The following is a 15,592-nucleotide window of genomic DNA, read 5'->3' on the forward strand; positions in this document are numbered from 1 at the left end:
GTGAGTTCGCGTGACTTTGAAACTCTCGAGAGAGATAAAATTTGCATTTGCAGCCTAGTTTGTATTGCCCCTTAGGGCGTTCCATTGAACGTCACGCTAACTCAATCGCACGTGAACAGCAAATGGTTTACAATTACAGGATAATACAAAGTGCAACAGACTATCCCGTCAAAACAAAATAATTATCACTCTGTAATATGCGAGGCGGTCGAGCTCGTGCCACGCTGTAATGCGCACGGGACAATGGCTATACTAGACTTAAGCGTATTTTCCTTCCAGTCTGGAAAGCATTAAGAGAGGTTTTCCTTTATCACCTGGGATGTAAATAATGTTCTCTTCGAGAAAGGGACCTTGTGGTTCGTCGATGAAATACAACTTCTACGTCACTAAATTTTCAATTCAAAGTAGTTCAGATATCATAGAATCGACATATCCGTTTCATATTCCTAAACTGCCGGTCTAGAACGATTCCATGCATTCCATGAGCTTGACAAATAATGATCCCGTGTTATCATCTTTGGTGTTCGTCCTCTGCCATGGCAAAAATTGCTATTCACATTTTAACTTCTTAAAACGTTTTTTTTTTTTTTTTAATTTCCTTGCAGCTTAACTGCGCAAGTACCTTAACGCCCACGTTCAACTCTCTTGAAATACATTCGTAACGAAAACTAATAAATTTCTAGTTTATGCAGTAGGATCAGAAATGAGATCCGTCGTCAGAACTGTGGTAAATTGCATTTCACTGATGTTAAAGAACTATAAAATACATTTTCACTTCACAGTTAAAAACCTTCGCTTCTCTTAGCTACAGCGAGACAGCATACGCAAATGAAAATTTATCTTGTTATATTATAGGTAGGTATTTTTTGATTTCGTAGATTTAAATAATACAAAGATGCATGTTGCGGCTTCGAAATTCACAGCGGAAGTAGAGGCCAAGTGTAAACAGCCCGTACAGACGATTTATTCACGATCACGTAGTAGGAAAGCAGTACTTGTCTTTGTTTTGACCACTGACGTCAAACGCTCTCCCCGCCCACACTGTATCTTATAACTTACTAAGCTTCAGTCACACACTAGGTAATCGGACTCAAAGCGCCGCATCTTGGCAAGTTAAACGGGCAGAAAAGCCAAAAACACCCCTTCGTCTTTGTTTTAGGAGCAGAATTTGCCATTTTCAACCAAGCAGAGGATTATGGAATACAAGGATATAACCTCCACAGCAGGCATGTTTAATTCTGTTTATGTTAAGCTTCACTTCTATCAGTAACGATTAACCACGTATACCGGGCGTCCTAAAAGCCCGTTACGAATGGTAACTTGGCCTTCGGTGTACTCAGCCAAACACATGAATTTTTCTTAATCGAAAGCATGGTCAAGAATCGATTAACCAAATGGCCGGTAGCTATGTAAAGTCCGTACAGTTACATAGATATGGTGAATTTAGGTATAACGGAATAACTTACGCATGGAGATAATGATAATGATTATAAAAACAAAACAGGAAAAGGAAAAAGTCGCATTTGTTTGAAATGCTGCTGTAAAATTTGCCTTTATCTAAGCTTCTAAGGACCAGCCATACTCAATACGTTCACAGTTAGCCAATGGACATTATTTAAACGAAGGAAATGAACATATCCTTTCTGATTGCCATGCCTCGTGTCTCGCAAAAGAGGAACGCGAACACTCGTCTTAGCAATTGTTACAATTTTTTCACATGTAGCCAACCCTCGAATAAATACACTCATTTATACGACCACTTAGTTCCAGCCCTGCTCAGCTTGGAGAAACGAATATAAGTCGAGGATATAGTTTACGACAAAAACGCATCACTTGTTAGACTTTATCGAGACACCAAGCAATTGCAAGTCGTCAGGCATCCTAGCGGAACTATCGATTTCTTAACCATTTTTTTAATGTTACTTTAGGTCATGGAAAGTTCAACCAGCTAGGTGGAGTTTTTGTAAATGGAAAACCACTTCCAAACTCTGTTCGTCAAAGAATTATCGAGATGGCTGAGCTCGGCATCCGCCCATGCGATATCAGTCGCCAACTGAAAGTTTCTCATGGCTGCATCAGCAAGCTACTTTCTAAATACAACGATACTGGGTCTTTTGAGCCCGGGCGCGCACAGAGAAAGACATCGAGAGATGTGAGCACCGAAGTAAAGAACAAAATTGAGGAATATCGCCGTGCAGCACCAGGAATCTTCTCTTGGGAAGTTAAAGAAAAGCTGGTTGCCGACGGTTTGTGTACAAAAGAAACTCTACCACCACTGACAGTTATTAGCAGAATGTTGAGAAGGGTAAAGTCAACTGGAAGCGACTATATGGACAAGTCTGACGCAGAAAACAGTGATGTAGAAAGTGAGGGCGACACTTCAAGCAACGACAATGGTAGTTCAGGAGAAGCTAAACCTAGGCCGAAGAGAAGATCTTTCTCCATTGCCAACATTTTGAGTATCAACGAGGAGACAAGAACTGTCAGCTTGCCCAGCTCTTCATCGCCATCTCCTTCGCAAGAAAAGCCTGGTAAGAGAGTGCTTGATAAAAGTAGGCCACGAGACACCATTGTATGTTGGGAGGTATTTGATGATAGAAAGTATTTATTTCGTTTGCATGGGGCTTACTTCTCGTTCTCCCTAACGCCTAATTACAAAGTTAGCCTCACTAAAACCTACCAAGAAGAAACATTATCCTAAAGAGTTGTAAAGGACATTCTTATAATTCTTATCCCTTTTGGATTTGGTGAACTAAACCCCAGAGTGATTTTCCTGAGATCCTTTTTAGAAATCGATGTCTCAAGGAACCTACTGAACATAATAATTTACATCAATGGCTTTTAGTTTTGGTTAAGTATCCGCTGAAGATAATGTGGCGAGATCTTCCCTTTTGAAATAAAAGCACTTGTCAGGACTTCTAAACATAATGAACGTTATTGATCACAACAATGACATTTTGTGACTAAAATTCATTTCTAAAAGAAAGTTTGGTATAATTCTAGTAATGCAGTTGCCAGGCTTGATTTGTAACAGGTGTTTGCAATTGTTTACAGAACCAACTTCCTCGTCACCTACAACAGTAAGTGCCGTTGACATTGCTTCCATCACAAGTGGAATGCAAAAGCTAAGGCACTACAGGCGACGTAATCGTACCAAATTTACTCCTCATCAAATAAGAGAATTGGAGAAAGCCTTTGAGAAAACGCAGTACCCGGATGTCCTTACTCGTGAAGAACTTGGGGAAAGATTGGACATTAGTGAATCACGGATTCAGGTTCTTTTTTCCTTTGCCTATACTACTCCTTAGAACATTAGTCCAGTCCTACGCAAGTTTGAGTAACAATTCTCGACTTAACGAAAAGACCAAAGAAATTGTCCATGCTCATATTAAAAAAGACTGAACAACGAATAAGGAGTTTAAAAGGCAAACATTGCATGATTATAACCAGCGAACGTACTACTTGGGAACTTCACTTGTATTAAGTCCCTCACGAGCACAATCGAAGTTCATTTGGCTTTTCGTTTCATTAAAATGAAATTTTTACAGGCATAAAGAACATGTTAAATTATGAAGGGTTCATTTTCTATCGTTCTTGCAAGATCTTGTTAGAGATATTAGGGTAAGGAAGATCTAGGTCCATACAGTTCCTATTTGGTATATCAGCCTTGGCGTTTATTTCAGGCATAAATTGTTGGAATAACCGATAGCTACAAACCTGAGATATTCTGAGTTTGGGTCTTAAGTTAATCTCGATTTTAGGATAAGTCACACTGTGCACCAAAATTGATCAAGTTGTTACAAGAACCTTACTCTGCTACCAATCATAACTGGTGAATCATACTTTATCTTTCTTTATGCCTCCTTAGGTTTGGTTTTCCAACCGCAGATCCAAAGGAAAAAGGACAAACCCTAAGACGGACGACACGAACAGTGACCAAGACAAAGCAGAATCCGATGACTCCAGTAATAGAAGTCGAATATTTTACCCTTCGTATACGCCTGTCCCCGTCATCCGCTACGCTCCTTACCATCCAGCTTATGCGTATCTATGCTTTCGACCAGGCTACGAGAGTAGCTAACCGAACTCGAAAGATGTCAGTTTGCGCATCTCTTTCATGTAAATAAGTCGCAAATAAGCACAAGTGGTGCAACTGTGCAATTGTAATAGATAAAAACTAAACGAATTTTCGTCATCATCCATGAATTTACTGAATTATTTTTCTTTTTGTTGTTCTTTATCACTCTTAATCCAGCGAGTGTATTTCTTCGCATTCCCTTACACTTCAAGGTTCGGTTCGATTAACTTGTGAATTAATTGAATGATTAATTTATAAGTTCTGCTGAAGAGAAGAAAATCTACCTGGTAGGGATAACCGCATAAATGACTTGCAACTAAAGAAGTATCTCATTGATGTGTCAAATTTTGAGATTTGGTAGAATGTAGCTGAAAGCAATAAATAAAGTGAAGCAACTAACTACCTCGAGGGAACGCATCATTGATTCAAATCTAGCAAATATGTTTCTTTCACGTAAATAGAACTTTGGTGGATAAAGCCTTTATCTCGTGGTGAAAATTTAATGGTAATGTCGACCTATTCGAGACAATTATTTCAAAAAGACTCTGATGGCGTTGTTGACATATTCTTGTCATATTTTAGAGAGAGACGGCTTTGAGTAGAAGTGATCTTCTCCAACCTTTAAGCATTTATGTACGTTTTCCATCGTTTCTGTTTTCCAAATATACCCTAATAAATTGATAATTTCCCTTTAATCCTCCGAATATCTTTTCGAATATCTTTTCTTTTATAGGCTTGACTTTCTTTTGTGAGAAAAGCTGTGCATACGTGTTGTTCACTAACGCAATTGCGCAAAAAACCTCTAAAATTTGGATAACGGCTTGAACCCTACGCATCGGTACTTTAAAGAAAGCCATTTCCGTCGTTCTGCTGTAACCTACGAACGTTTTTATTCGGTTCGGGACGACTCGCTAACAATGACGATCTTACAACGACCCTAATGACGTTTAGGCAATGAATGTTAATTTTGTAATGTCTTACGCACGTCACGCGATTTGCGTAAGCACAACAATGAATGTATTTATATCCACAAAGTATCGGATGAGTCCGTGCTAAACCGTCATAAGACTTGGGTCAAAGCCAATAATAATCTGTGGTCAGCATGCAAATAGCGACGAACACGTTTACGTTCTAAAGATATAACACGATTTGTCAATTGTTTGTGCTCATATTTCAGTTTTGGCACCTCCATTTCTTATGTTCTAAAAGTCACGCGATAAGATCATTTCCGGCTAGACGACACGCGCACGAGTATTCCTATCTGATGTAACGCAACGCGAAATATTACTAAGTTGTAAAAGGTCGACAAGAAGTGCGCTGGGACGCCTGTTCAACGGCATCATTCTCATATTCATGAAATACTTAAAATTTCAAAGAAATTTACATGTTTTTTGTAAGTAAAAAAATATATAGCTTTCACGACTGAACCTTTTTTTTTTAAAAAGGTAATAAACACTTTGTTCATTCGAGCATTTGTTGTCTATCATATTTAACGCCCACACAATTGAAAAATTGTCCATGGTGTCATCTAATTACGCTTCCGAATGACTATGTAAAATCGGAAGGAAGAACGAGAATAAGTGCATACGATCCATCGAAAAACATGTTGCCATCCATACTTGCAAAAGAACTCTTCCAAGCGAAAGAGTACACCATTCTATAACGAAAGGATGGGTTCCGGGTCCACGTTTAAACAAAACCTATGGGGCGAACCCCCAATACCGCTCGTAGCCCTCACTTCGGTCGCTGTACTGGACCAAGAGATACTGATACAAAATCAAGCAACTGTATAGTGTAAACTGAAAACAACGACACATTTCGAAAATTGTGTACGTAATCGACATCTAGCACCACTTTGGTGAACACCTTGTGAAATGACGTGATAACGCAATAATTTGAGCCTGAAGTGAATAATTGGTTCATGAAATTGTTCAGGTGATTGATTATCAGAGCAAAAACATACATTTTGTTTCATTTCTTTGATTCTAACTTGTCACGTATCTTTGAGCAGGGGCATGGGGTCTAACGCTTACACACATAATCAATCTAAAAACTGCACATGACTGAAGCAAAAACTGAATAAAACAAGAAAAAATTCTCTCTTGGTTATGAGTAAGTTCATTCGAAGCAAAGAGTAAGACATAATCTAATAATTTTGGAATTACAGGAATAATAATTGCTCTAGTATTCAAACCTGGGGGAAAAAAAGTTTTCCTCGCGTCTTCCCGACAGCAATCTTTGATCTTTTGAGGTAGATGGTGCTGCAGGAAGAGTCGTGGATGTTAATGGAAATAAATGAGATGCTTTGGAAGTTTGTTTGCCGTTGAAGAAAGATATGAGGGCTGACGTCATTTGTTGGATTGATTAGGCGTTGGTATCTTACAGTAGCTCTCTATACTTTCTATCGCTTTTGTGCCCGGTGACGGCCTTAATTTTGCGCGTTTCTATATTATTTCCGGACAAGACTGCGACTGTTGCCGCTTTCAAGGAACGGTTTGCAGAAACGGGAGAGTTCCTGCTTTTTCTGTCACCTTTCTCTGCATATTTTGCAAGTTATTATACCCGAGTTGTCGTTTTTCGCATTAGATGTCGGTTGTGGAATTGAACTTCTCAGAGCTGAAATCTTTCGGCCATTGGAGGAACACCTCTGAGTTTGAATTTGGTTTCTTGAATATAGCTTCTGGGTTTCAAATGGGCATCTCCTTCAAATGGCTACAGAAAAGATTTTGCCTGCCGAGTGATCTCTTAACTCACCTTCGTCATGCAATTTCTTGATGGTTTCAGTAGTTAGTGGATAATTTATGAACAGTGCAAGCTACTTTTCCCTCGGAGGCAAGTTGCTTCAGGTGGGAATTGAGTGTTTTATTGAAGTCGCTAAATAAGTAGTTATCGAACATTTTGTTTTGTGCAGTGGTCACTTAACATGACGTTCTAAAGCCGCTCGCACCGACAAGTTAGTTTTCTTGTAGAAACTGTTTTCTTTTGTCATCACGGAGACGTTTACTTCCATACTCTCCAATTCTGTTGAAAATTCGTTTCGTTGCTTAGACCATTCTGTAGATAAATAATGCACTGCGAATATTTCGTTACAATTGTTTTGATAACTCTTATCGGAAGCAATCAGTTTCCACTAGAACTTAACAGGTTTATCTAATTTTATATAAGAGCAACTCTTCTTAACCTATACCAAGCTAAGTAGTGCCTCTTCCGCCCTTTGAAACTGAATTTTCTTTAATCGTGTATATTTCTTCGGTATCATTTACAAACGCGAGTCATTGACAAAATGCGAGGGGATTTGATCAAGTGCAAGAGAATATCAGTTGATGTTCCCTTGCTAAGAGTCAGGTCAAGATGGCTGGATATTAGCCGGGTTCTTTTTTTCGCCTTTTTTTGAACGGGAATAAAGAAGGACGCATATATTCGGCCATCCTGACCAAACAAGCTTGGTCAATTAAGGATTTATCATACAGCGAAAATATTTTGCTTTATCAAGAGTCAAGAATTACTTGAAGTAATTACTGTTCTGAAGTTCTCAACAAAAGAGGCTAAAAGTTGCATTTTTTCTCATTTTTGGATAACCTTTTCAACTTCTTTAGTCATTATATGTCAGTGTTTAAGTGTTAATATGTCTAACAAGAGAGAAGCAAAAATTATTCTTCCGAAACAACAAATGACTTCGAAACATTTGTCAGAGAATCGCCCGCTAAACTGAACAAAGGACAAGACAGCATTCTTCACGATGTAGCCACCTTGAGGGCAGAAGTCCAAATCAACAATGCTTCCATGAGCGACATCTCAAGAAGACCAACAAATTTCAACCAGAATAACGAAGAAAGGGCGAGCTCCATGGAGCGATGCAAGAGTGACTCCTTTCCCTCGAGCGTTATTCGCGTGAATATAACCTGAGATTCCACAATATCTCGGATCCTTCAGGCGAAGATTGTCGTCATAAAATTGAAGGTATTCTAGCTGAGCAGCTTAATTTAAAACCGCCGATAGAAAATGCTCATCGTGTTGGCACATGGATCGCCGACAGCGAGCCAAGGACCATAAATCTATTTACCGTCCAGAAAGATTCAAAGTTCTTCAGAAGAAATGTGACCTCCCGAAAAATGTTTGGATAACAGAGGATCTTATTTGTGAGGATCGGGAGCTGAAGAAGAAGCCTAGAGATGTCGTGAAAGAAGCATTCGAAAGTGTAAAGAAGCCACGTTTTCATCTTAGGCAACTGTATACAGACGGAGCTTTGTTCAAAATTACATACTTGTCTTGATCACTGTCAGGTTAGTCAGTAAATATACAGAAATACGCCGAATGGAAGAATAAATGTGCCGGATGGTTAACAACTCAAATGATCCAGATTTAGATCTTAAATGATCATGGTATATCTCCAATAGAAGAGTTTAAAAAGTTCTCCAAGGTAGTTAAACCCTACCTTCCGATGTTACATCTATAGAATCAAATAATAAAGCCATTTCAAACAAAGAAGGCAACTAGGTCTTCAGTATGGTCCAAGTTTCTAGGGAAAATGTAAGCAGTCCTTTTTGTTTACAGGGAAATTTTCAGGGGAAATTCTAAACGAGCTAACTGCACTGCAGTATTAACAATAGTGCACCTAAATGCAGCTATATTTTTAATAATGCAGCCACAAACGTTTTCGATTTAGTTTTATTGCTTTATATATTAAAATTACACATCTTACATCAGCTAACTTTCTTACTAATATGAAATAACAATTTTAGTAGTATTGGTTCTAATTTCAACTGACTTACCAGAGTCCTTTTCATTGTTCTTCTCCTCAAAAACTTTTGCGTTTAATCCCATTACTTTTTCTTCATTGTGTTTAACAAGAATCTCAAACAACTCTTCCTCATTTCCCTCGACATCCTTTTCAACTTTCCTAGGAAACCTTCCCTGCAATATTTCACTTGCTTTTCGTTTAAGTGTTGACGATGTACATTTATATTCTTTTTACCAATATCCATAGTAAAATAAGCTTGTTTTGGCCAAGGAAATTTAAGTCATGAAAGCTTTTCGTAGGTTTCATCGAACATCAAATTTTTAGTCAATACCACGGCCCTGAACTCTTTATGGTGGCCAAGTTTCGTTTTCAACTCAGTTGTTAACACTTAATTACCTGCTAGCATGAATTTCCTTCGGAGGTAGAAATTGCGTAACACTTTTTTTCATCTTTGTGTATGGTAATTTATGTATATCACCAATATGTGATACCGGTCTTCTTGAATTAATGTAACGTCAAGGTGAACAATATTTGCATAGAATAAAACACATTGTATTTGGTCATTTTGAGTTGCAAATGGTAGTTTTGGTAAGTTATGTATGCACTGAAGTTGAATGGAGGATTCCTTGGAAGACGAATCTATCGTGTACATAACGCAGAGCTCGAGTTCCACGAGTTCCACCGCCATTGAAGGTAGTGAAATTTTGTTTTTCACAAGGCTGTACTTTAGCCAACTGCTAGAAGCTTTTTCGTTTTTCTTTCTTTAGGAGAGCAGAGGTCTAGATGACCGATATCCTCCTTTTGAGTGCGAGGAGTTCGAAGAAAGTTGGGTATCACATCAAGACATCGCAAATGGGCCTCGGTTTTGAAAGTCTTCGATCATTGGCGAGTTAAAAGAAACGTGGCATTACTAAAAGAGAATTATAGTGGCGAGCCGTTAATAGACGTAAGTCTAGATGAAATGTCTGAGGAGCAGTGGGATATTTCTTAGCACGATTTATTTCCGAAGTCAGAAGAGAAGACGAGCAAGAGTATCTAGGGAAGACTTAATATGAAATGATAGGCAACGTTCAAAAGTTTTTACATGTGCAATGTAAGCGAAATGTAATTCTGGTTGACGAGGAAGGTTGTACAATTGGAAATTTAAATTCTGCATTGAATTTTCAAATGAAAGAGAAAGTTGCACAAGGAGTAGGTGTGGTTGTCAATCAGGAAAATTTATAACTGAAGAACAAGAAAACTTTTTGTGAAAAAATGGTTATTAAGGTAGCGAGAACCGGGAGATACTTTGCTTTACTTTGATTTAAGTTTTTGGCATTCATTTTGCTTTGAGCGCTGGACAGGAACAGCGAAATTGAGGTTCAAAAGCTTTCAGTTATCTTTAGAACATGATGAATCGGAGTGTGAATTCTTGCAGTTCGTGGAGGATATTGGTAAAAATATATATTTTATACTGTCATTCCAAATGACGAAGGTCATGAATGAAGGAATGACGGGCCCCAAGACATTTTTTCGATCAACGCACTGTTAAGGAATCTAGCTCTGAAACACTACTCCGTCTAGACGAAGTAGTATTTACACTCAATTGTAACCACCACAAACAAACTAATGGCGCAGCCATAGGTACTAAAATGGGACCCAGCTACGCCAATCTTTTCGTAGGTTTTATCGAACATCAATTTTTCAGTCAATACCACTGCGCCAAACCTGAACTCTACGGCCGTTACATTGACGACTGCATCGGCGCTACCTCCTCTACCAGAGAGGAGCTCACTCAATTTATAACCGTCGTCAATTCCTTTCACGCGGCTCTTAAATATATCTATATACTTCCGACACTTCTTTGGCTTCTCTGGACATCAAAGTTTCAATTGAAGGCAACGGTTTATGCACTAGTGTTTACTACAAACTTATAGATTCACATAGTTACTTGTTGTATTCATCCTCGCATCCATCACACGTCAAGAATTCAGTTTCTCAGACTTCGCCGTTTAAGTAGTAACGACTCTGATTTTTCCGAAAAACCAAAGGCAATGTGCCAGTTTTTCGATAAACACGGCTATCCTGCTTCTGTCGTTCGAGGGGGCCACCACCGTGCCCAACAAATTGATCGACAGTCAGCACAACAAACGGCTAAGAAGGAAAACACTGAGCGCATTTCATTCACTCTCACATTTCACCCTCACAACCACGCAGTTAAATCTATCATTCTTAAAAACTTTAAATTACTCCAAAACGATTCAGAGACTGGTACTATCTTTTCGCAACCCCCACTAATTTCATTCAAACGTGACAAAAACATAGGCAACTTTTTGGTCAGAAGTTCATTTCAAACCAATGACCAATCTGGTACTTTCAAATGCGTTCGCTCACGATGTAAAACTTGTCCTTTCATTCATAGCGTAAAGAAAATATCGGGACCTAAGAGATCCATTAAGATCACTGATCACTTTGCGTGTACCTTCTCTAATGTCATTTACTGCACTTATTATACATTGGTGAAGCAAGAAGACGACTAGGTGACCGACTCCGAGATCATCTTCGCGACGTAGAAAGAAATAACAAGGACGCATCCAAACCAGTCTTCAGACACTTTTAATCTCCCTAATCATCCTAAACAACACATGGCAGTCTGCGGCCTTTCCCTACATCTAGGCAGTTCGGAAAGTCGCAAAACACCAAAACAAAAATTTATCTTCCAAATTGGCTCTCTTATCTCGGTATCAATGAGCGCTTTTCATTCAACGAATTTATTCTTGTTTTCCCATCACCATATTCCCACCAATTAGGCTCTTACCGATAGTGCTAGCACTTTTTTTGGCATTATTTGGCTTCGGGGGATTTTTTTTTTTTTACGTTTTATCCCAAAAAGCACTACTAGCATTATTTTGGATTTTCAACTGATTATTTGAATAATTTTGTGTTAAAAAGCACAATCTGACTTTATTAATGTCGTCCAAAGCCGCATTATGCCCTCATTTTGGTCAAAGGAGCCGAGGAGGCCTAGAGAATAGATTTGATAGGTCAGCGGTTGCCTTCTAGAAACCCAGTCCATCACACTCGTTCCAAGATGGCGTCATTCAATGGAAGGAACAATGGAAGTCAGCCAGCCAAGGCAGAGATAGCTCGAGAGCGTACTCTGCCATCAATCAGTGGAGAAAATAAGACTATAAGGATATTCTATGTTTAATAATATACATGGAAAAATTACTCAGTTCTGATTGGTTAAGATAAATGCAGTTTTCAGGTAATTCAGTGCAGAAGAGGGTTAATTCAGTGCAAAAAAAGAAACAAATCAGACAGTCTGATTGGTCAATAATCAAAGAAACTCACAGATAGCCAATCAAATGCGAGCCTTGGATGGCGCAACAAAATTTGAAAATTTGAAAATTTGCGAGCGAAACAATGGCCGGCGTTTTAAGTAGGTTTTCTTTCGCCACCGCAGCTGAAAAACAGCTTAAACAATGAAAACACTGTAAAAGTCGCTGCTTTTTGGTTGTCGGTTTGGAAAAAGTGGTGTTTAGAGAAGGGAATTGCCGAGGAAATCGAAAATTACGAGCCGACCCGGCTTAACACTTTGCTCGAGCGATGCAACGCCGAAATTAAAAACAAACATGGTTAAACCTCGGAAACGACGATTCCATTTCATCAAAAGTGATACGGACACAGACTGAACAATTCCTTGAACTGTTTAGCCGGACTTTGAACTTTTTTGCACCTTAAAGATGCGAAGATATCATTGCATATTATTGTTTTGATCGTACGCAGTTGTTTTGACCGAACGCACGGTTTGAATAAATTATTTTTTGCACTTGATGCGCGCGTTTTGCTTATGTTTAATTATGATAGACCATCTCGTATTTTTCCATGTATATTATTAACAGGTAATCACATGATTTTTCTCGTGCAATTTGGAATAAACAAGCACTTGTTAATTTTTTCAAAGACCACAAATTGCACTCGCCCTACGGGTTCGTGCAATTTTGTTAGTCTTTGAACAAATTTACTCGTGCTTATTTATTCCAAATTGCACTCGAAATCATGTGATTACCTATACTAAAAAATCGGAAAAAAGCGAGCATTTTTATGTAACCCACGAACCCTTTTTTAAAAAATTAGCATCATTTTAGCACTTTTTTGGCAAAAAACAAGCACTGCTTTAAGCATTTAATGAGTTTTTTACGAGCACTATCGGTAAGAGCCTACCACCAATAGCATAGCTCCATTTTCTGCATATAAACCCTCACGCAACTCATAATTCCTCCAATCGCTCTGACGAAGGGTTAACGCTTGAAACGTCAGCCTTTTAACTCTTTACGATGGCCAATTTGCGTTTTCAACTCGGTCGTTAACACTAAATTACCTGCTTTACTCTCCCACCCACGCAGCACCACAATTTTTTTAGAAATTTAGCCCCGGAATTCATTCTAATTTCATTGTTTACATACCAACAAATAACAAGGAAGCGCCTGAAATCGCTGATATAATGCAGAGGGAGCACAATAGGATTTTACGGGGGTCAGTAATGATAATAGAGGCAGTCAGCGTTATGAGACATATCGCAGCCAGCTGAGGGCGTAATATATCTCATAACGCTGACTGCCATAGTAAATATCCATTAAATATTAGAAGTTTGCGTAAAAAATTTTTGATAAATGGTATGGTCTTTTAGATTCCACTTCCCTCAAGTTTGATTTAATTACTAGTGCAGAAACATGGATAACTCCTCGTGCCGATCAAAATCAATTACAAATATCAGGATACACCATGATAAAAGATAATCGCATTTCTCCAAATGGCGGTGGGGTTGCTTAATATCTTAAGGAAGATGCTGACTATTGTCTAAGACAGGATCTTAAAATCGATGGCTTTGAGAATATTTGGGTGGACGCGCAAGACTTGTTAACAGGCGTAATCTCCAACCCACCTAACAGGTCCCAACAGCAATTTCTTAATTAATTTTAGCAAGTTTTGCACACCCTCTATTTTTTTAAGCGCAAGTGTTTGATACTAGGCGATTTTAACATCAGTATGCATCCTAAGAACACAATATCGAAAGAATACCTCAATCAGATCCAATCAAAGGCTTTTAATGCCTTGGTATTTCAAGCAGCACGTAGAACTGAGACAAAAATCACTGAGCTGCTTAGGTCTTTCGAGTTTTGTGTCTTCAAGTAGAATTATTGCAGTAGAAATTGCTGATCACCAGCCTGTTTTTAGCCTTGTGTACGATCTAAATCGTAGTCCCATTCTTGATTCAACTGAAATATGAGATTTTCAAAAAGTTGACAAGATTGCTTTTCAAAATACGTTAAGAATACAAACTGGCAGCCTGTATATAATAATAGTGGTGGAAATGAAAGTTTGTCGAGATTCCTTCGCATTTCTAATAAGATTAGCAATAAATATCAACCTTTGAAATAATCAAAATTAAAAACTTAGTAACTGGAGTTTTCAGAAAATCGATTAAAATTCGCAGTCAGTTGCATATGGCTGACAGCCAGTAACTCCTTTTATCGTAATAAACACAAACTTTCAATTTCTCGCATCAAAATAGTTGCCATTAACAAAACATATCGCACACTTTATTACGATAATATACTTAAAGATTCTACAAACACTAAGAAAATGTGGGATAACGTTAATATGATTATAAACAAAAAGAGGCAGCATCGACAAATTGCAAGTAAACGACAAAACCTTTGAGCAACCACTCTCAATATCAAATGTGATCAACAAATACTTCGCGGTGTCACAGCTGAACTTGCATCTAATCTGCCCAAAACGAATCACCGTCCCTCGTCTCGCATGGACAGGAAAAAAAATCGTTTCGTTTTATTAGAGTAAATGAAGTTGTCCTATTGTTCGAAAGTATTGATACTCAGCCAAAAAATTGTCAGTTTGGTCTTGACAAAGTAAACACTTCGCTATTATCTTCTACTGCACCTATAATTTATAGTCCATTGACTTATGTCATCAATTTATCACTTAGGCAAGGCAGATTTCCAGACAGTTTACAAATTACTAAAGTTATCCAAATTTTCAGGCAAGGCCCTCTCTTCTTATGTAACAACTATCGTCCCATATAAGTCCTTTCATATTTAAGTGAAATTTTCAAAAGATGAATTTTAATCAACTGATATTTTACTTCACAACTGGAAATATTCTCGTATCAAACCAGTTTGGCTTAAGAGCAGGAAAAACTACAACTGACTGCTTTGTTGACCTAGGAGATGATGTAACTAAAGCTATTGGTGAAGGAAGTCATGCTGCATCTAGATTTCTCGACTATTTCTAAACCATCCATTTGCGACATTAAAAAAAAGTGGTTCGAGTCTTATTGACGCAAACGGAAACAAAAGGTGTCTGTTCACGGTGTCGAGTCTAATTTTTACTAATTGAATTCAGGAGTACCTCAAGGGTCAGTATGAGGGCCATTCCTCCTTATAGTTTCTATTAACGATATGGTCAAAGCTACTGATTTCTTGACTGTAAGACTTTTTGCAGATGATACTTCTTTAACAGAAACTGGTAAAGATTTAGATGTAATGATCCAGCGAATAAATTCGGAAGTACCACCAATCTATGAATGGCTATACTCAAATAAGTTAACCCTGAATTTTAGTAAGAAAAAATATCTGGTTTTCCCACCGCGACCGAAATAAATAATTACAATTACTCCCCATTATGTAGACCATATTACTCCCCATTATGTAGACCATATTACTCCCTATTATGTAGACCATATTACTTCCCATTATGTAGACCATATT

At 38.2% G+C, this 15,592-nt stretch overlaps 1 protein-coding gene and 2 pseudogenes across 1 annotated transcript; all 3 read left to right on the forward strand.

Annotated features, from left to right (window-relative positions):
- Positions 1-1,086: 1,086 nt before the first annotated feature.
- On the forward strand, positions 1,087-4,480 carry LOC113668499 (paired box protein Pax-3). Its single transcript, XM_027184407.2, has 4 exons — positions 1,087-1,226; positions 1,929-2,531; positions 3,055-3,275; positions 3,869-4,480. Exons 1-4 carry the CDS (start codon positions 1,196-1,198, stop codon positions 4,079-4,081), a joined length of 1,068 nt encoding a protein of 355 aa, XP_027040208.2. The 5' UTR covers positions 1,087-1,195; the 3' UTR covers positions 4,082-4,480.
- Positions 4,481-10,274: 5,794 nt separating this feature from the next.
- Positions 10,275-11,622, forward strand: LOC149046806 (uncharacterized; annotated as a pseudogene).
- Positions 11,623-13,478: 1,856 nt separating this feature from the next.
- LOC149046807 (uncharacterized) lies at positions 13,479-14,525 on the forward strand (annotated as a pseudogene).
- The last annotated feature ends 1,067 nt before the right edge of the window (positions 14,526-15,592 follow it).

Source organism: Pocillopora damicornis, chromosome 4 (assembly GCF_964200805.1).
Source record: "Pocillopora damicornis chromosome 4, jaPocDami1.2, whole genome shotgun sequence".
NCBI classification, from domain to species: domain Eukaryota; kingdom Metazoa; phylum Cnidaria; class Anthozoa; order Scleractinia; family Pocilloporidae; genus Pocillopora; species Pocillopora damicornis.